Source organism: Podarcis melisellensis, assembly GCF_964234715.1.
Source record: "Podarcis melisellensis genome assembly, chromosome: 16".
Lineage (NCBI taxonomy): Eukaryota > Metazoa > Chordata > Lepidosauria > Squamata > Lacertidae > Podarcis > Podarcis melisellensis.
This window is the reverse complement of record NC_138533.1, coordinates 27,340,378-27,361,562: the sequence shown is the minus strand read 5'-3', so window position 1 is coordinate 27,361,562 and position 21,185 is coordinate 27,340,378. Positions and strand designations below refer to the sequence as shown.

General features: G+C 48.3%; 1 protein-coding gene across 1 annotated transcript; it reads left to right on the top strand.

The window, feature by feature from the left end:
* The first annotated feature begins 857 nt into the window (after nucleotides 1–857).
* On the top strand, nucleotides 858–20,956 carry LOC309359542 (solute carrier family 2, facilitated glucose transporter member 11-like). Its single transcript, XM_081893383.1, has 12 exons — nucleotides 858–1,263; nucleotides 2,066–2,164; nucleotides 4,868–5,028; nucleotides 5,979–6,103; nucleotides 7,903–8,032; nucleotides 11,059–11,207; nucleotides 13,612–13,799; nucleotides 15,111–15,221; nucleotides 17,143–17,244; nucleotides 17,541–17,616; nucleotides 18,155–18,282; nucleotides 19,304–20,956. Exons 1-12 carry the CDS (start codon nucleotides 1,237–1,239, stop codon nucleotides 19,511–19,513), a joined length of 1,506 nt encoding a protein of 501 aa, XP_081749509.1. The 5' UTR covers nucleotides 858–1,236; the 3' UTR covers nucleotides 19,514–20,956.
* The last annotated feature ends 229 nt before the right edge of the window (nucleotides 20,957–21,185 follow it).

Genomic DNA, 21,185 nt, shown 5'->3' with positions numbered 1-21,185 from the left:
TTGGTCTTTGTGGAAACCGCCCAGAGTGGCTGGGGAAACCCAGCCAGATGGGCGGGGTACAAATAATAAATTATTATTATTATATCTGTTTCGAAAAAGTATTTGGAGTCCGGCTGCTCAGAGTGGGGCCTGCTGCTGTCACCACCATCAAGCTCTCAGGTGCCTTCAGCATCTTCAGCCGCCAAAGGTATATTTCTTCTTCTGCCAGTGTTGTTCTCACCCATGACTAGGAACATGGATCTGAAGACTACAGCATTTGCAAAATATCACACACAAATCTCATGGGATCTATCCCTGATCCTAAATTCATGAGCCTTGGGATCCCACACCCTCCAAGTTTCTCTGTTTTCCAGGGACAGTCCCGGATTTGCAGAAGCCATCCCAGTTTCTGATTTTATCCTGGAATGTCCCGCTTTTCCTTAGGATGTCCCTACAGTGGTACATCGGGTTACATACGCTTCAGGTTACAGACTCTGCTAACCCAGAAATAGTACCTCAGGTTAAGAACTTTGCTTCAGGATGAGAACAGAAATGGTGCTTTGGCAGCGCGGCGGCAGCAGGAGGCCCCATTAGCTAAAGTGGTGCTTCAGGTTAAGAACAGTTTCAGGTTAAGAACGGACCTCCAGAACGAATTAAGTACTTAACCTGAGATACCACTGTATTTTCATATGTTTTTATATAGGTTGGAAGCTGCCCAGAGTGGCTGGGGCAACCCAGTCAGACGGGTGGGGTATAGATAATAAAATTACGATTGTTGTTATTATGGAATAGGACGTCCCTGTTTTCACTGGAGAAACATTGGAGGAGAAGCTATAGGTGGAACAACTGCAGGCGGTGACATCTGCTGCTTTTCCTCCTCTCACTATTGGAAAATAAGCCCCTGATGTGGCAGATATGAGGCAGAGGCCTGGTCAGTATGTCAGCAAGAAAGGCAAAGGTGAATTCCGCTGCGTCCTGCCCCAGTTATCAGGCCATGGCGCTGTGTCAATCCAAGAGAAAGCTGACTTCATGATGACTTAGGGCTGGCTCGGTTTCTTCTTGGAATAGTTAACCGGGGACAACTTGCTGATGGGTCAAAAGTCACTGAAATCCTCGAAATAATACCTTGGGCTGCAGTCCCACTCTTCCTTGCTACCTCACTCTCCTGCGTTGTGCTGTTGATCAAGGAAAGCCTGGAGAGCTCCCAGCCCACCTGACAAACGACCGGGGACACAGCAACAACTTTTCCTGCAGAAAATGGCAGCCCATGTCTTCTCTGACTTGGTGAGTATCAGGCACTTCAGCCTGCCGAGGAAAGAGACTCAGCACTCTTTATTTACTCGTAGCTGAGGACCCCACCTTTGGGATGTCCCACCCCAACCCCCAGAAGACCTGCTCTTCTCCCTCACCAAACTTGGAGGGGACACAACACCTCCTCTGCAATCTCCATCTCTTTCTCTCTCTGCTTCAGGGCAGGATATGACACCCCACACACAAAATATTCTGGGACCTGTAGTTTGTTAAGGATGCTAGGAATTTTAGCCAGGATTCTTTGAGGAAAGCCTCTTTAAAGCACGGGTAGGCAAACTAAGGCCTGGGGGCCGGATCCGCCCAATCGCCTTCTCAATCCAGCCCTCAGACAGTCCAGGAATCAGTGTGTTTTTACATGAGTAGAATGTGTCCTTTTACTTAAAATGCATCTCTGGGTCATTTGTGGGGCATAGGAATTTGTTCCTTTTGCCCCCTCCAAAATATAGTCCGGCACCCCACAAGGTCTGAGGGACAGTGGACTGGCCCCCTGCTGAAAAGGTTTACTGACCCCTGGCTTTAAATGAATACCATGGAGGGGAGAACAATTGTTTCCCATCTGAGGAGGTCGGTCACTCCTCAAGTGGGTTCATAACACCTGGCTGAGGCGTCAGGGTCACACCTGGTTCTCCTGTTGTCCCCCTTGTCCTCTCACCTGACTCCTTACCTGCCTCATGATAGGGCATTAGGTGCTGGACCAGCCCTCGCCATCTCTTGGATGGTGGCTGCAGAGGCGAGGTGAGGACGTGGCCCAGACGGCGGTGTTTTCTCTTGGCAGATTCGGTACCAGCGAGTGTTCCAAATGATCTTCGTGGTGGGGATGGGAGGAACCTTCCTGATTGGCTTCCAGATCTCCGTGATCAGCTATCCCTCTCAGGTAAGCAAAGGGGATCATAGTTGAACCTTCTCCCTCTCACATGCGGGTTGGCGATAGCCTCGAGGGGTCTCGTCCGACGGTGGCCTCAGCTGATACAAAAAGAGAACAACTCTGTGGTGTTTAGGTACATTATTTGGCTTCACGGGCTCTCTACACGTACGAAAGATGGTGTGATGGCCTGGGATTCTGACTCGGAGGCTGAACCTGAGGAATCCCAGCCTGCACAGGATTCCCCGCCTCCAGAACCAGCTGGGGCATGAGCCTGAAGGGTCCTCACCTGTGCTGGATCCTCAGGCGCAGGCACCAGCTGAGTCTGCTCTGGCTCCTGAGGTGATGGAGGACCCATTGCCTGCAGGTGCTCCACTCTCAGCCCTGTCAGGGGAAGCTGAGGTTGCCTCTGAGTATGGTAACCCTCCGGCCTCTCCGGAGCTGCAGAGGCTCAGGGCAGAGAGGCGGAGGGAACTAAGTTCCTGCAGGAGGAGTGCTCGCCTCCAGGCCAGGAGACGCGAGTCACCTGTGGACCAGGGCCGCCCTATGCCTTGGGGCAGATAAAAGCCAGCCAACCCCAGTCCCAGGTTACCAGAGCAACATTGTTGGTAGCCTGTTCCTGCCTGCACCCCGTCTTGCCTCTGCCAGAGTTCCTGACCTCACCCGACTCCCTGCCTTGGACCCAGCTTCAGCTTTGATGGACTGTCTCCGTACTGCACCCTCGACCTTGGAGTGGACTCGGACCTCACCGCACGGTTAACCCTCGGGACCAGCACAGATGGCTTTGCAGGGTGTGGGGATATCCCCTGACAAATGGGTGGCGGGGTTGCCTCTGAGGGTACTAGCCCCCATTTTCAAGGGGTGAGTGAGGGGCAGCTGTGCCTGGGACCTCTTCTCCACCCGCTTAGCTGGTGCCCACAATATCAGGACAGGCAGCAGTATCATCTCAAGCCAGTGGTGGTTCAGGTATGGCGGAGGAATTGGGTCACACAGTTGCCACCAGGGGGAGGGGCCAAAAGAGCTAGTTGGCTCCTGCTGATTGGCTCAGGTGTGTCCGGAGGGGCAGGATTTCTCCAGTTTTGTCATCTGGAGAAGGTTGTACCCTGAATCCAAACCAGGAACACCAGGATGAAAAAACATGAAGGCTTCTCCCCCACCATCTCCTCTGCTCCTGCCTGGAAGACGAGGGCTCCATGATGTGTGATGGGCTGGCTCCTGTAGGCTAAGGAGCTAAAGAGCTGCTCTGGGGCATTTGCTGTGTAGGGTTGACTCCTGGTAGTGACCCCAACTTAGTCTTCCTGCTCCTAGCGAGGGCCTTGCTCGTTCAAGCTCCCGGGAGGATTATGACCTCTGGACCATTGATTCTGTCAAGATGCCCTTGATATGTCCAAAGAAATGGGAGCAGGTGGACAGGATAAGGAAACCGAATGTCTTTGACTCTGACAGCACTCCTACTACTAAGCCGCCTTTCTAGATAACAATGTTTTATCTCCTTTCATACCAACGGAGGAAATGAAGGTTTGTAAACAAGGCAGGGTAGAGCAGTGGCTGCTCTCTGGAAAATAATGTAGTGTGTTGAAAAAATATGCTACCAGTGTCCGGCTATGACGCTTCTGGCTTCATAGCTGGGTTATGAGCCCTTTGTGATGTGAGTGGGGAGTATTGTCTTGTAAGATGTGTAGTAGGGCCAGTTCTGGGGTGATTTCTTGTACTGCTTAGTTATTTGCAGTGCTTTTTTCTTTAAAAAAATGTTTAGGCGTATTCTCATTTTCCTACTCATATTGATGGGCTGCATCAATAGGAGTATAGCATCTAGATCAAGGGAAGTAATAGTGCCACTGTATTCTGCTCTGGTCAGACCTCACCTGGAGTACTGTGTCCAGTTCTGGGCACCACAGATCAAGAAGGACACTGACAAACTGGAACGTGTCCAGAGGAGGGCAACCAAAATGGTCAAAGGCCTGGAAATGATGCCTTATGAGGAACGGCTAAGGGAGCTGGGCATGTTTAGCCTGGAGAAGAGGAGGTTAAGGGGTGATATGATGTTCAAATATATAAAAGGATGTCACATAGAGGAGGGAGAAAGGTTGTTTCCTGCTGCTCCAGAGAAGCGGACACGGAGCAATGGATCCAAACTACAAGAAAGAAGATTCCACCTAAACATTAGGAAGAACTTCCTGACAGTAAGAGCTGTTCGACAGTGGAATTTGCTGCCAAGGAGTGTGGTGGAGTCTCCTTCTTTGGAGGTCTTTAAGCAGAGGCTTGACAACCATATGTCAGGAGTGCTCTGATGGTGTTTCCTGCTTGGCAGGGGGTTGGACTCGATGGCCCTTGTGGTCTCTTCCAATTCTATGATTCTATGATTCTATGAAATACCTCAATGAGGCCAAACTTAGATTCACAAAATGTTTAGGGGTATGCGTACTCCTGCATCCCCTCCAGAAAAAAGCACTGGTTATTTTGCAGATTTCTTGTATAATTGATGTCCATTCCCACCACATGTGGAGGTATATGCCTGTGGAGGTGCATCCTCTCTTGTAAACCAAGAAACACACACACACACACACACACACACACACACACACACACTACCAAGAGCTTTCAGTATAAGACATACACAGTGGGTGGGTGCTGGAGTTCATGTCTTCTTTAATTTTTAAATTATTATTATTATTATTATTATTATTATTATTATTATTATTATTCCCTTCCCAGTACATCAAGACATTTATCAACCAGACATGGGTCAAGCGGTACGGCTCTGCCCTTCACCACGAAACGCTCACCTTCCTGTGGTCTGCAGTCGTCTCCATTTTCTGCCTGGGTGGGATCCTGGGCAACCTGTCCAGTGGGCATGTGACCACCCAGTATGGAAAGTAAGCCCCTTCCTCACCAGGAGGCCCTGGTGCCCTCCACCCCTTTGTGGGCATTAATAAAGTATATCAAGATGAATGGGTAGTCAAATTGTATGATTACGGTACTTGGAGCTCGCGAAGCTGACAGATGCAATACGAGATAAACCTTAAAAGATGGTGGAAGAAGAATGGGAATGTTTAAATAATTATCTAGGGGATAAGAGTTCATCAAGAAAGACCTGGTTATGTTTAGGATGAAATGTTCCCTGATACCAAGATGAGGGATTCTATGGAATGAAGATAGAGAGAATTGATAAGAATAATGATCTGCTGTGACCATGATGGAAGCATACAATAGATGAGCCTTCTTGTGTTTTGGCTCATCTTCCTTTTTTATTTTTTTCTCCCCCCCTTTTCCCCCCCTTTTTCCTTCTTTTTCCCTCCTCCCCCTTCTTCTTTCCTTTTCCTTTTTTCTTTCCCATAATGACTTATGTTCTATGCCATGTACTTTGATATTTTTTGTAGTTTTTTAGCTTTTTCCATTATTATTATTATTATTATTATTATTATTATTATTATTATTATTGATTTTTCTTTTGTAATTTTGGTTGTTTGTTTAAAGCAAAATAAAAGTATTAAAATATAATAATAATAATAATAATAATAATAATAATAAATTATTATTATTATTATTTATTGTTGTTGTTATTGTTATCCTCTTGGAATCATCTTGGGATCAATTCTACAATTCTATGATTCTAACTCTAAGCAATAAAATACAGAAATATTCCTTTTTTAAAAAAAGTATGTCACTCTTGTGACGCAACATCATTTTGTGAACCATGTGCTTTGAATCCCTTATTTGCCATGTTTCATTTGGCAAGAGGTCAGTCAGGGGGTTTGCTTATTCAGTTGGGGACAAAGGGGCGGGCGAAAGCCTCTTCTTCACCCCGGGATGTTGTCTGTTCCAGAAAGAAAACGCTGCTGTTCAACGACATTGTCACCATCACCGCTGCCCTCCTTGTCGGCTTCAGTAGAACGGCCGACTCTTTTGAAATGATCCTGATAAGCCGTTTCCTCTATGGCTTCACTGCAGGTAGGAGACCTCTGGGTCCTGACCTTTTGAGTCTTGGGTGGGGCCAATTGCATGAATGCAACCAGGGCAATGATGGCTAGTTTAAGCGTGAAGGAAAACTCTGGTCAAACACAACCGAGAGCAGGCCAGAACCCCAGTTTGGGTCTCTGCCAGGGCCGGGCAGAAGGTGCTGAGGTGCAGGGAGTGGCCAGAACTGCGAGTGTCCTCAAGTGTGGTGGAAGACACAGTTCTTTCACCCATGTTGGAGGAAAAATTCAACTACCAGTCCAATTGGCTTCACACTTTGCAAATAAAGCAGCTCAGATTTGGATGCAAGAGTGACAGCCGAACCCAACTATGGGCCCTTAGTGGCGGCAGCAGGAAGAGAAGGAGGTCCTTCTCACGTGGTCCTGGATCCATCTCAGTTTGTGGGCCTGATCTTGGGGTGCGTGAGCTCACTCACACATAAAGACATCCACCCAAGTGGGTCTTGAAAGGGATGGAGGCCTTGTGAGAGGAATATGTCGTTCTTCTGACCCCATTTCATCCTGGTTCCAGTTTTCAGACAGAGATGGATTTGGGTAGATGACGTGTTGTGATGGCTTGGGACTCGGGCTCGGACTTAGAGCCAGAGGAGTCTCAGTCTGCACCGGATCCTTTGCCTCCGGCGGCATCTGAACCTAGTCTGGGGCCTGATTCTGAAGGGTCCCAGTCTGCACAGGTTCCCCTGCAACAAGCACCAGCTGGACCGAATCAGGGGCCTGAGGTGCCCTGGCTCCAGATGTGGGGATGACCTCGTTGCCTCCAGCTGGGCAATCACTTACAGCTGCTCCACTACCGGTTGGGTCAGGAGAGGCTGAGGCAGCCTCTGGGTCTAGTAACCCACCGACATCTCCTGAGCTACAGAGACTCAGGTCTGAGAGAAGGAGAGACCTGAGTACTCACAGGAGGAGTGCTCACCTTCGGGAGGTGAGTCACCGGGGGATCAGGACCGGCTGTTACCCCGACAGAGATAAAAGACTGCTGGACCCCGCCCCAGGTTGCAGGAGCAACATTGCTGCTTGCTGGAACCTCCCTGTTGCCCTGTGCCTGACCTTCCCTGGTTTCCTGCCTTGGCCCTGTAGAACTGACTCCTCGCAGAACCCTTGGATTCAGGATCGGACCTGGACCACGTTACTCGGGTTACCCCTGAGCCCAGTACACATGTGCTGGGAACTGGAAACACAGGGTGGGGGGTTGTCTCCCTGTTGGTTCTGCTGGAGCTCTCAGCAAATTTTGACCTGCTCAGCGATGGTGTCCTTCTGGGCTGCCTGACAAAGATGGTCTCTCCAGCTGGAGGATGTCTGCCGGACACTCCTGTCTTGCCTGCCAAGGTTCCATCATCAGTGCCAGATTAAACCCTTTGGAGGTAGTCCCTAGGCAGTTGAAATTCCACAAATTATCTCTGAATACGTTTGTTGTTGTTTTTTGTAATTTCAAGATCAAATCAATATTATTTTGATTTGTTATCGGGCCCATAGGCTGCTTCCTACTGTCTGTTTGGTAATCCAGCACTGCCCATCATGATCCCTAATGTTTAACCTTAATACAAAGCCACTGTGAGAGGTCATCTGGAGATCTGGGGGTATGTTGTTACCAGCTTGCAGGTAGCCCATCTCAGAAGGGTCTCTCCTCCCAACTTGCTCCCCCTCCCCATCATGTGGCCCAGGCTGACACAGGCAGCTCCAAGTGGTGGGTTTTCTGGGTGGTGGAACAATGTGGTATGATCTCAGAGACATCACTAAATATTTCTGTAATGTACCTTTTCCTTCTCACTGAAGGTATTTCCCTGAACGCCAATGGACCGTACGTTGGAGAAATTGCACCCAAGAAATTCAGAGGTTTTGCCACTGCCACCTGCTCTGTGTTTTTTTCGCTAGGAAAAGCTTTTGGACAAATTATGGGCTTAAGGTAAGTTAAATTGATGGCATGGCAGACAACCGTGTTTGTTTATCCTTCCCTCCTTTTCTATTTTCTTCCCACTTGGATCCGTTTTGCGGTTGAGACGTTTTGCGGTGTTGTTCTTCATCTGTCAGGATGTTTTCCTCAATTTGCTGACCAATTACATTCTCTTCTTATTTCCACTTGGACTGATCTTGTCATTTTTAATGGTTTATGTGTCTATTTTGTACTGACCACTGTAATGATTGTGTCGTCCCCAACAGCCTTGGCGAGGTAGGTGAGCTACGCATCTTTCATTTTTGTTTGTGTCATTCCCTCCCTTTCCTCTCTAACTCTGGACCAGGGAGGAGAGATTTGCCAGCTGGCTCCCTCGCGTCTGCTGGGCCAAAGACACTTTGGGGTTTCTCCTGATGGGAGCAAGGTGGTGGCGTAATGCCGGGAAGCTTAAGGGGGACAAGGGACAACTACATACAGTTCCTTAGGCTTGTCAGAAACTCACTCCATACCCTGCAGGGAATGCGCTGGCGAAGCAGCACCCAGCAGCGTTCAACTCTGCGCTTCAGCTGACATCACTCAGTGATGTCAGCTGGTGGGTGTGGTTTAGGGAATAATTGTGGGGATACTGCCAGGGAGACAGAGGCAATCAGGCAGGCCTCCATCGTCGTCTCCGGACGATCACCGGTCTCCCGTGGAAACAGCATCAGTCAATTAGCGACACAAGCCTCAGAGACATTCCAAGACTCGTGCACACCCTTTTCAGCAGAGGTTCCACAACGGAAGATTCAGACAGGAGATCGTATTTACAGCTTTATTCAACGTTGATAGGAACAAAGGAAAAACATGATTGCTTGCATCTGTGTTGAGGAAACAGCCAGAAACAAAAGCTATATACAAAACGGAAGTTCCCAGCGAGAACAGTGCTGGGAGTAAACAGGCATGTGACACACAACAATCATGCGTGACTCTCTTTTAAGGAGGAATGGAAACGATATCCTAACATCCTCCCCTTTCCATGTAACCTGTACAGTGGTGCCTCGCAAGACGAAAATAATCCGTTCCGCGAGTCTCTTCGTCTAGCGGTTTTTTGGTCTTGCGAAGCATCCCTATTAGCGGCTTAGCGGATTAGCGCTATTAGCAGCTTAGCGGCTTAGAAAAAGGGGGGGAAGGGGAAAAACTCGCAAGCAAGCCCATAGGGAAATTCGTCTTGCGAAGCGCCTCGAGAAACGGAAAACCCTTTCGTCTAGCGGGGTTTTCGTCTTGCGAGGCATTCGTCTTGCGGGGCACCACTGTAGTACCTGTGGTTCAACCCAATTGCAACCTCTGTACATCAATCATAAGTTGTTCTCTGTTAACAACCTTAGACAACAGATCAGCAGGAATTTCATTTCCTGGCATGTAGGACACCTGAATGAGTCCTTTCTGAACACACTCTCTTGCACGATGTAACTTAATCTGCAAGTACTTGGCTCTTTGCTTGCAACTCTCTGAGTTCAGCAAAGCCAAACAGGATCTATTATCTTGATACACCTGTATAGGACATTTCACAGAAACTCTGATGTCCTGAAACAATTGCATCAACCATTCACAATCCATGAGTGAAAATGACAGAGCATTGAGTTCTGCTTCACAGGAACTTAGGCTTACTGTTGTCTGCTCTAATTTGACCTCATGGGTCAAATTAGACCCCACCCCCAATGGGCCAAGATTGGCTCATGGGCTAGACGTTCCCTGCCCATCTTTTAAAGAGAGACACATTGGAAATACCTGTTTCTGTGACAAACACAGCTGAGCAATGTGCTGGGGGTTGGTCGGGCGGGGGCAGGGCCTCTGATTTTTCTAACTGGTGATTTCTTAATTGTTCTACTGGATTTGTGCTGCATTTATGGTGTTCTATTATGCCGTTGTTATTTATTGTTTGTGAGCTGCTTAGCGATTCATTTGAATGAAAAGCAGCATAGAAACCTAGGACTTGCCGATCAGAAGGTCGGCAGTTCAAATCCCCACGACGGGGTGAGCTCCCGTTGCTCGGTCCCAGCTCCTGCCCACCTAGCAGTTCGAAAGCACATCAAAGTGCAAGTAGATAAATAGGTACCGCTCCGGCGGGAAGGTAAACGGCGTTTCCGTGTGCTGCTCTGGTTCACCAGAAGCGGCTTAGTCCTGCTGGCCACATGACCCGGAAGCTGTACGCCGGCTCCCTCAGCCAATAAGATGAGCGCTGCAACCCCAGATTCGGTCACAACTGGACCTAATGATCAGGGGTCCCTTTACCTTAATGCATGTGCTTTTAAAATGTGTTGGGTAGCAGGTTTATTGGGTTGTTTTTGTTTTTATTATGTATTTTATGTTGTAACCCCTCTGAGACCTGCGAGTATAGGCTGATATACAAATTTAATTAACAACAACAACATTGATGTGTTGTTGTTTTTTTAAAAAGAAGGAAATCTGTGCTGGTCCAGGGGGGAGGTTACCGTGGGGCGAGGTCCAGGACCTGAGTTGAGGGCAGACAGGAACTCTGGGGGAACAGGACTGGCTGCTGGCCGAAACAGCTCTTCACCGACGTTGCTCCCGCAACCTGGGACCTTTATCTTCTCTGAGGCCAGGGGCGGTCCCAGCCCCCAGGAGCCCCGCCTCTCCTGGCCTTAAGGCGAGCACTCCTCCTGGGAGAAACCAGTTCCCTTCGCCTCTCTGCCCTGAGCCTCTACAGTTCAGGAGAGGCTGAAGGGTTACTGGACCCAGGGGGAGACTCACCTGTAGGCACTGAGTCCTCAACCACCTCCGGGGCCAGAGTGGATTCACCTGGTGCCTGCTCCTGAGGATCCGACACAGGTGCAGGCGCTTCAGAATCAAGGACCTGCCCCAGCTCAGCCGGCCCTGGAGGCGGGGACTCCTGTGCAGGCTGGGATTCCTCTGGTTCAGCCTCTGAATCGGATAACCAGGCCATCACAAAATCAGGGGTTCCCAGGTCCCCTGAACACCTGCCCTCCTACCTTGGATGAAGTCTAAATGGCTGCTTTCTCTGTGCCTGTTGTCCCCAGAGATCTCTTTGGCACAGAGTTGCTGTGGCCTCTGCTCCTGGCTCTGTGTGGGATCCCAGCCCTGCTGCAGCTGCTGCTCCTGCCCTTCTTCCCCGAGTCCCCTCCATACCTGTTGCTCCAGAAGGGAGACAAAGATGGTTGCTTGAAAGGTAATGAGCAGGTTGGGTGGGGTGGAAGTGGCCGTCTAGCCTGCATTGCCTGAGCACAAAATTGCCCAAAATAAAAAGTCAGCAAGGAAAACAGAAGCCCCTGCCAAAGTGCAAGTAGATAAATAGGTACCGCTCCGGCGGGGAGGTATTTATCTACTTGCACAAAATTTCTAGTTGTCTGCCTATTTTTCATCCAAACGTTCCCGTCTACACACAAGTCAGTGGCACCCGAGGCTTCTGCATGCAAAATTCGGAGGCTGATTCAGCCTCAACGGAAATTAGGGGTGAGGGAGCGGTTTGACTTTTACTGCAATCTTAGAAATTCTAGGGTTTTTAAACTAGGATTCCAAACAAGCCTCAGCCCCACCTCTGATGTGCAATTTTAGCAGTGTTCTCCACCGCAGGGCTGCTGTAAGCAACTCTCTGCTGCAGAGGGGTGTAAGTGTTGGAAAAACGCCCCCGGGAAGGGTGCCAACTTCCCAAGACACCAGGGCTTCTCTCCGGTGGACACTCTCTGGCTGGAATCTGCCCTCAGTCTAGAGAGACCAGTAATAAGCAACCCCTCCCTCCTGAGAGGAGCACACTCATCTTCTGGCATCCCATCACAGAAGAAAGAGACAGTCAGTAGTCTACTCACTACTTTATTTACAGACTGTACACGCAGCTCTTACAAGCATGTCTGCTCTCCTGAGCAGCTAACATAAGAGTCAATGACTCCCACTTCGACTCAGAAGCGAAAGTAACTCTCTGGTTACATGAGAACTGGCAGAGACTTCCTGTCTCACGCTCAGAGACATCACATGATATCAACACAGTAGCTGCTCTTTGCAGCTGGTGAGATCTGAAATCCCAACAGTAAGACCTGCCATACCCCAGAGGACTTCTGCCCATGCACAGCCAGGTCTCATAACCACCCCCAGACCTGTCCGGGAGTCCAGAGCAAGTCTAGATGTTTGATCACATGTGGGCAGGGTGGGCTGTCCAGATTTAAAACCCCATATCTGCTTTATTTAGTTCTGTCCAACTCCAGCTGGCCTCTTTAGGCAGGGTGGGATGCCAAAGCAATGTTACTCCTCTTGTTCTGTCACTAACATTCCCCTATTTTCAGGGACGGCTTAATAATTTTATTATTTATATGCCACCCTTCAGATTGGGTTGTCGCAGCCACTCTGTGTGGCTTCCAGCAAAATATTAAAAAAGCATGAAACATTAAAAATGTCCCAATACAGGACCACCTTCAGATGTCTTCTAAAAGTTATGTAGTTGTCTGTCTCCCTGACTTCTGATGGGAGGGCGTTCTACAAGGTGCGCACCACTACTGAGAAGGCCCTCTCCCTGGTTCCCTGTAACCTCGCTTCTCGCAGTGGGGGAACCACCAGAAGGCCCTTGGAGCTGGACCTCAGTGTCCGGGCTGAACAATGAGGGTGGAGATGCTCCTTCAGGTATAAGATCCTTCTTTTTTAAAATGTAATTTTTATTAAATATTCTGTTTTGCAATTTAAAATACTCATTATACATCCTTAAGATACTAATGACTTCCCTTCTTCTCTTTCCATGGTTCATTTTTCATATCTTATATTCCTGCATATTTTACAAAAACTATACCATTTAGTTTTCCGTTACTGCATCCATCAAAATTTGTTTGCACTGTTGAATTTTTCTTAGTGCTGCCAGCTATTTCAGCTGTACCCCTATACAGTGGTACCTCAGGTTACATACGCTTCAGGTTACAGACTCCACTAACCCAGAAATAGTACCTCGGGTTAAGAACTTTGCTTCAGGATGAGAACACAAATTGTGCTCTGGCGGCGTGGCGGCAGCAGGAGGCCCCATTAGCTAAAGTGGTGCTTCAGGTTAAGAACAGTTTCAGGTTAAGAACGGACCTCCGGAAGGAATTAAGTACTTAACCCGAGGTACCACTGTATTCAATAAACGCCTTCCAGTCTTCTTTACACGCATGTTCTTCCTGTTCTCTTATTCTATATGTTAAGTCTGCAGGTTGGTCATATTCTGTCAGCTTAAGTTGCCATTCTTCTTTGGTTGGGACCTTGCTCATTTTCCATTTTGGGGCTAACAAAACACAAGCCACAGTGGTAGCATACATAAATAATCTTTTTTGACACCTGGGAATTTCAGTCTGAATTATCCCCACCAGGAAGGACTCTGGGTATGGGGGGGGAGTACTTTTAAACAATTTTTTCAATTCATTATGAATCATTTCCCAATACGCTTTTACCCTTTTACAAGTCCACCACAGCAACTTCGAGCTTCTGAATGGGTGGTAGTAATTTGGATGCCCCTGGTTGCATTCTCCGATGATGACTGAAACTTTCATCTTTTCGTTCAGCCCATGTTTAGACAATTGAGTAGCTCAGTTCTTTCTCTCTCTCTCTCTCCCACAAAGCCATGAAGTACCTTTGGGGCGAAGGGCATCACCAAGCTGAGTTGGAGGACATGGTGAAGCAGAAGGAGGACATGAGAAGCTCCAAGAACCTGAGCGTCCTGGAAGTGATGAGCGAGAAGTCCGTGCGGTGGCCGCTGGGCCTCAGCGTCCTGCTGATCTTCACTCTGAACCTCTCTGGCTTGAGTGCCGTTGAGTAGAATCACTTTAATTGCATCAGGAACTCTAAGCGATGGAAACTCTTTCTCCTCCTCCTCCTCCTCCTCCTCCTCCTCCTCCTCCTCCTTCTTCTCCTTCTCCTTCTCCTTCTCCTCCTTCTTTTTCTTCTTCTTCTTCTTCTTCTTCTTCTTCTTCTTCTTCTTCTTCTTCTTCTTCTTCTTCTCCTCCTCCTCCTCCTCCTCCTCCTCCCCCCCACCTCTCTTAAGGGCTTTCCACACATTGATTGTGGGACTTACATACTTTCTCCACCCATTTCCTAAAGGGCACATGCAAGGTGCTGTTTTAAGAAAACATTTAAATAATCATAACCCAGCCATCAATCTTCCCATCTTTTGGTTTTATTTATATGCACAGAAGTTGCCCCCAGGACATTCGAGCCCCTTTTTAAAAAACTGTGCAAGATTCTCTGCTTAGAGTTTGAACATAACACATCACTTTACTTGGTATACTAAAACATATTTACATACGTATATATATATATAGTGTGTGTGTGTGTGCGCACGCACACATGCACGCATGTGCATACACATATATATGAGACTGAGGTGGAATCTACACACATATTTTAAAATGCTGCGAAAATGCTTTTTTAAAAAAATGTTTTGAAAAATACATTGAATTTGGCCTAGCTCACTGTCACCATCTTGTACGTCGCATTTTACAACACATTTGAAACGTTTTATCTGCAGCGTGTAGCTGAGTACAGACAGACTTATGACACTTTAGAGAATTATTCTGAGGCGCATAGCAGCGTAAAACAACTCCTGCTGCTCTATCAGTAAAACTCAACGCTCTGTGTTGCATTAGCTCTTTCCATAGCATTTTGGATGAACCGCTCCCATACTTTCCCTCCAGATATCCTTCCATCTTTTCTCAGGCAGCAGAAAATCTCATGGTTTGGGTGGAAGGGAGGACGAAAGAGAGCCGCAGTGGAGCTCCCCCAACTGCCTGGTGCCAATGGCCATGACCCTTACACTTCTGTCTATTCCCAAGAAGTTTTGATGGGCGCCATGTTTTCTTCTCGCTTCCACTGCCCTTTTGAGAGACAAAGTGGCATAAAACAGTTGTAAAAACAGCACCGTAACAAAAACGAGATCACATCCAGCATAATGTGGAAGACGCTTGCTGCGCCTAAGGCTTGGGAGACCTTAAAATGCCTGCTTTTGACAGGAGTATTGCGAACCCCTTTTGTCCAAGAGGTCGAACCTGCTCCTCTTTCCCTCATCCTGAAAACTTTTTGCACCAGTCCCTCAGACATTCCTTGTTTCGTTTTTGTTTTCCAGATCTACTTCTACGCCTTCGAAGTTTTCCGCACAGCCAAAATTGAGGAAAGCCTCATCCCTTACGTAGCAGTCGGCGTTGGCAGCTGTGAATTTGTTGGTACGATCCTATGCGTAAGTCCAGCCTGGTTTGCGAGTGGGAACAGAAGAGCCGACTCCTTTGTAATGGGAAGGGAGAAATGTAAAGTATTGCTCTTGGGCAAAAAAAATGAGAGGCACAAATACAAGATGGGTGACACCTGGCTTGAGAGCAGTACATGTGAAAAGGATCTAGGAGTCTTGGTTGACCACAAACTTGACATGAGCCAACAGTGCAACGCAGCAGCTAAAAAAGCCAATGCAATTCTGGGCTGCATCAATAGGAGTATAGCATCTAGATCAAGGGAAGTAATAGTGCCACTGTATTCTGCTCTGGTCAGACCTCACCTGGAGTACTGTGTCCAGTTCTGGGCACCACAGTTCAAGAAGGACACTGACAAACTGGAACATGTCCAGAGGAGGGCAACCAAAATGGTCAAAGGCCTGGAAACGATGCCTTATGAGGAACGGCTAAGGGAGCTGGGCATGTTTAGCCTGGAGAAGAGGAGGTTAAGGGGTGATATGATAGCCATGTTCAAATATATAAAAGGATGTCACATAGAGGAGGGAGAAAGGTTGTTTTCTGCTGCTCCAGAGAAGCGGACACGGAGCAATGGATCCAAACTACAAGAAAGAAGATTCCACCTAAACATTAGGAAGAACTTCCTGACAGTAAGAGCTGTTCGACAGTGGAATTTGCTGCCAAGGAGTGTGGTGGAGTCTCCTTCTTTGGAGATCGTTAAGCAGAGGCTTGACAACCATATGTCAGGAGTGCTCTGATGGTGTTTTCTGCTTGGCAGGGGGTTGGACTCGATGGCCCTTGTGGTCTCTTCCAACTCTATGATTCTATGGAGAGAGCAAGAAGTGCGGGTTCAGTAGCTGGTGCTTGTGTGTGGTCAGCTGGTCCTGGGCTGGATGCAAGTCGTGCTGTGGTCTAAACTACTGAGCCTCTTGGGTTTGCTGATCAGAAGGTCGGCGGTTTGAATCCCCGTGATGGGGTGAGCTGCTGTGTCTCTGTCCCAGCTCCTGCCAACCTAGAAGTTCAAAAACATACCAGTGCAAGTAAATAAATAGGTACCGCTGCAGCGGGAAGGTAAACAGCGTTTCTGTGCCCTCTGGTTTCCGTCACGGTGTCCCGTTGTGCCAGAAGCAGTTTTGTCATGCTGTCTGTGGACAAACGCCAGCTCCCTCCACCTAAAAGTGAGATGGAACCCCATAGTTGCCTTTGACTGGATTTAACCGTCCAGGGGTCCTTTACCTTTACCTTTATACCTGGGCTGGCCTGGGAGCAGGAAGCAGTGGGCAAAAACTTCCCACAGACACCTTTCTCTCCATGGGCAAGGTATCCTGAGCAGTCCCCACACACTCAGTGGAATTTGTCTCATGCCGTTTCTTTGTTTTCCAAATCCATTTTGTCAAAATTTGGAAAAAAAGAAATACAAAAATTAGTATCATGTGCCTGTCTTTCTTTTTTAATCAAAGCTGAAAAGCTAATCTAAAGAAAAACGCAGACCAGAAAAGGAGAGAGAGAAAGGGAAAAAGGAAAAAGAAAGGAAAGAAGGGGGGTGGGACAGAAAAGAAAGAACTTCTGATTCTTCGTCCGTCAGCCATATGAAGAAAATATTCAGCACATCCACTTCAAGATAACACCCAACAAATCCACTTTCTATAAACTACAGTCATACCTTGGATCTCAAATGCTTTGGCTCCTTAACAAATCGGCTCCCAAAGGCTCGAAACCCGGAAGTGAGTGTTCCCCCTTTTGAACGATTTTCGGAAGCCGAACATCCGGCGCAGCTTCCAATTGGCTGCAGGAGCTTCCTTCAGTCAATCAAAAGCCAAGCATTTTGGAAGTCTAAGGGACTTCCAGAACTTATTCCCTTCAACTTCCAAGGTATGACTGTAGTCTCATGTCCTTTCAAAATACGGTGCTGATTGCCTTTTTTTGACCACACAGAGCTGCCTCATTGACCGCTTTGGCCGGAGGGTTCTCCTGTGGGGTGGCTTCGCGATGATGGGACTAGTGATGGTTCTCCTCGTCCTGGCTCTCTCTTTCCAGGTGAGCAGAATCCAGCCTCGGTTCCTCTTCCTGATCATCTGGGGGTGGCCATTTGTGGCCTGTGATTCCTGCATTGCAGCGGGTTAGACTAGATGAGCCTTGGTGTCCCTTCCGACTCTCTGATTTTATATTGTGATGGCTACTGAATCTGTTGTGCCCATGGACCATTTGGATAGCAAAAGACATCGCAGAAATAGTGGGCGAGAGAGAGGAAAAAACATACGTTCTTTGGAAGAATCCCATGCGCATCACAATTGTTTTAACAGGACTTCCCTTCCTTCCTTCTTTCTTCCCAGGGCCAGTTCCCCTGGATTTCCTTTGGCAGCATCGCCCTCATATTCTTGTTCACCCTCTCCTATGGTCTTGGCCCATGTGAGTAAATCTGGAACAGGGCTCACAGAGGGTGGGGTGGAGCCAGAATAAGATAATAATAAAAATAAAAATAAATAAAGTGATAAAACATCAAACATTAAAAACTTCCCTAAACAGGGCTGCCTTCAGATGTCTTCTGAAAGTCAGATAGTTGTTTATTTCCTTGACATCTGATGAGAGGGCGTTCCACAGGGCAGGTGCCACTACTGAGAAGGCCCTCTGCCTGGTTCCCTGTAACCTCACTTCTCTCAGGGAGGGAACTGCCAGAAGGCCCTCGGCGCTGGACCTCAGTGTCCGGGCTGAACAATGGGGGTGGAGACACGCCTTCGGGTATACTGGGCCGAGGCCATTTGGGCTTTAAAGGTCAGCACCTTGAATTGTGCTCGGAAACATACTGGGAGCCAATGTAGGTCTTTCAGGACCAGTGTTTTACAGTCTCGGAACAGTTTCTGCCAGTGGCATCTAGTCAGAGTTTTGTGGCGGCCAACTCCACAGAGAAATCTGAATTGCAAAAGACCCTCCATATTTCCTCTTTCAGCTGGTGCCATCTTCGCGGTTATAATGGAGATTTTTGGCCAGTCAGTAAGGCCATCGGCACTGACCATCATTGGAATAGTCAGCTGGGTGGGCCTCTTCCTGGTTGGGATGACGTTTCCTTTCCTTGTGGTGAGTTGCCCCCTTTGCCCGACGTCTGCCCAAGGCGTTTCGCTGCCTGAAGCAGGACACAAAATAGCCAATCCCCCTTGCTTATTTCCCCAGTGCATCCAGCTAGCCATCTCTCATGTGTGTGTGTGTGTGTGTGTTTGGGTCTCCCTTGGTTTTCATGCAAATCCCCATGCCTGAGCCAAACAAAACCCTGACAGGCCCCATCAGCCTCAAAGCTTCTCCTTGTTCTACTTCATGACACAAGCGAAGTTGCTGTTATTGTTCAGGTTCTCCCCTCTCCTGTGTGTGGTGAGTGGGGATCCTGTTGCAACAGTTCCTTGAATAAAGATCAGGCTTACTAGCTGCTTTGCTTCTCAATATACCGTATTTTTCACTCCATAAGACATACCTGACCATAAGACGCACCTAGTTTTTAGAGGGGGAATGCCAGAAAAAAAAAGGCTCTGCTTAGCGCTCCCTTTCACGAGCCGCGAAGAGTGTGTGTGTGTGGCACTTGGGGGCTTTTCCCCAAGGAGGGAGAAGGGCAGGCCGTCACTGACGCTCTGTGTGGCTCTTTAAAGGGAGCGCGGCTCTTGCAGGCTTTTGCGGGAGGTGGGGGAAGGGACAGAGCCACGCGCTCTGTGCCTTCCCCCACCTCCCGCAAAAGCCAGGGATAGCCACATGAAGCCTCCTCAGGGCAGCGGGATGAAGGCTCCCGATGCCCTGCGGAGGCTTCGTGTGGCTAAGCCAGAAGCTAGAACAGCGAGAGGGAGCGCTGCGCAGCGCTCCCTCTTGCTGTTCTGGCCTCTGGGATAGCCACGCAGCCTGTATTCATCTTATAGAGCGAAAAATACGGTATACTCTGGTTGGCCTCTGCTATTTTCTCCTACCGATAGGGAACCCACTTAAGGACTCTATACGGGCTCTGGACTACCCCATAAGGGAAAGGGAGAAGTTTTTCTCCTTTTTAGGAGGCTCTACTGAGTTTACTCTGAAATGCCCTTGGGAGCACCTCACATGTGCCTGGTTTTCCTTTCTCCAGGAGGTCCTCGGCCACTTCTGCTTCCTCTTCTTCTTCGTTGTGCTCCTTGTGGTGGGGATCTTCATCTACAGGTACCTGCCAGAGACAAAGGGAAGGTCCATCAGCGAGATCACCGAAGAATTCAAAAGGATGCGTTTGGGGAAGAGAATGGCTATCACCGTTCGGGGAAAGATGGCCTCCACCGACCACAGTTTTTGTACCAAGTTGTGATGGCAGCTGCTGTTTGGATGAAGTGGGCCAACAAGAGGGGGAGAGTAAACTCTTAGCAGGCTGGTGTTTCCGAATGCCAGTTGAATCAGCTGCTGGGCGGGAGGTGAACAAGGCCTTGAGATGGAACAGAAGGCTTCCTTCTCCAGCTGCACTTGTGAATACTCTTCTGAAGCTAGCATTTGCATTGAGAAAGGGGGCTTCTCCCATTGGTGCCAATGAGAGTCCCCCCTCTTGAAAAGAAAAGAAAAAATAAAGCAAATGCCAGCTTCGGAAAATGAATTCTTCTCAAAACTAAGCCTATTCTTTTGTTTAGGAGTCGGACACAACTAAACAACTAAGCAACAAGAAGAAAATTCCGACACATTGATGTTGATGTGTTTTAATCTCTATTTTTCTGTTATTTTTAATTATCTTTCCATGTTTTCCAGTGTTTTCAACTGTTTTTAATGATAGTTTTAATATTTATTGTAAACGGCTTAGAGGTTTTGCTACAATCATGCGCTGTATAAATTTTGTTGAAATGAATAAGTAAAGAAATAAAAGCAGAGGGGGAAGGGTTAAATTCCTCCCTCCCTGCCTGCTCTGACCCCAGCCCTAGCACAGTTTGCATTCTTTAAAAATCCATGCATTGCTGCAAAGAGGCTTTTAACTGCATTGCCTGCGAGTCCAGGGTTGGCCCTTATTTGAAGAAACACTCTGAGTTGTTAATCCTGTTCTTGCTTTACCATGAGGGGCAAGGGGGGCCCTTTTGTTTACTGCAAGCAACATTTGCTGAGTTTTCCATGAGCAGAGTCAACTGCATAAATTAGGGAACTGCTACCTGGCGATTTTTAGCAATGCAGGTGGAACAGAAGCTGAGTTCTCATGCTTGGGATAGTTTTTCCAGTTTGAAACATATCAAAATAAAGGCTGAATTCTTGGTATAGATGGGGAGGGAAACCCATGGCTAGGTGTCGGTGCCTGGGCATAGCCTGGATTTTTGTTGGGGGTGGGGAACAGGACTTTGTTAGAGGGGACAGGACTTTTGTTCGGAGGAGTAGAACCTACACGATTGGCCAGTTAAGTGTTTCTATTGTTTTACTTGATCTGGGAGGGGCAACTCCTCCCCCCCACCCCGTGGCTACGCCCATGTATGGGGAGCCTAGAAGTGTGCAGAGGGGAAAGGTGGGGAGGCTTCTCGGGACCCCCCCCCTAATCTTTCACCTTGCTTCTGATACTATGAGTACAGTGGTAAGGTAAAGGTAAAGGGACCCCTGACCATTAGGTCCAGTCGTGGCCGACTCTGGGGTTGCGGTGCTCATCTCGCTTTACTGGCTGAGGAAGCCGACGTACAGCTTCCGGGTCATGTGGTCAGCATGACTAAGCCGCTTCTGGCAAACCAGAGCAGCACATGGAAATGCCATTTACCTTCCCGCTGGAGTGGTACCTATTTATCTACTTGCACTTTGACGTGCTTTCGAACTGCTAAGTTGGCAGGAGCAGGGACCGAGCAACGGGAGCTCACCCCGTCGCAGGGATTCGAACCGCCGACCTTCTGATCGGCAAGTCCTAGGCTCTGTGGTTTAACCCACAGCTCCACCTGCAGTACAGTGGTCCCTCGGTTTTAAAAAAGTCCTGTTTACGAACAGTTTGGTTGACAAACACTGCAAAACCGGAAGTTAGTGTCCCGGTT

Excerpts from the sequence above, each read along its gene's own strand:
- LOC309359542 (XM_081893383.1), top strand. The coding sequence starts at position 1,237 with ATGGCAGCCCATGTCTTCTCTGACTTG. Across the intron at positions 17,245-17,540 it reads TCCTGGCTCTCTCTTTCCAG|GGCCAGTTCCCCTGGATTTC; the intron begins GTGAGCAGAATC and ends CTTTCTTCCCAG. Across the intron at positions 17,617-18,154 it reads CTCCTATGGTCTTGGCCCAT|CTGGTGCCATCTTCGCGGTT; the intron begins GTGAGTAAATCT and ends TTCCTCTTTCAG.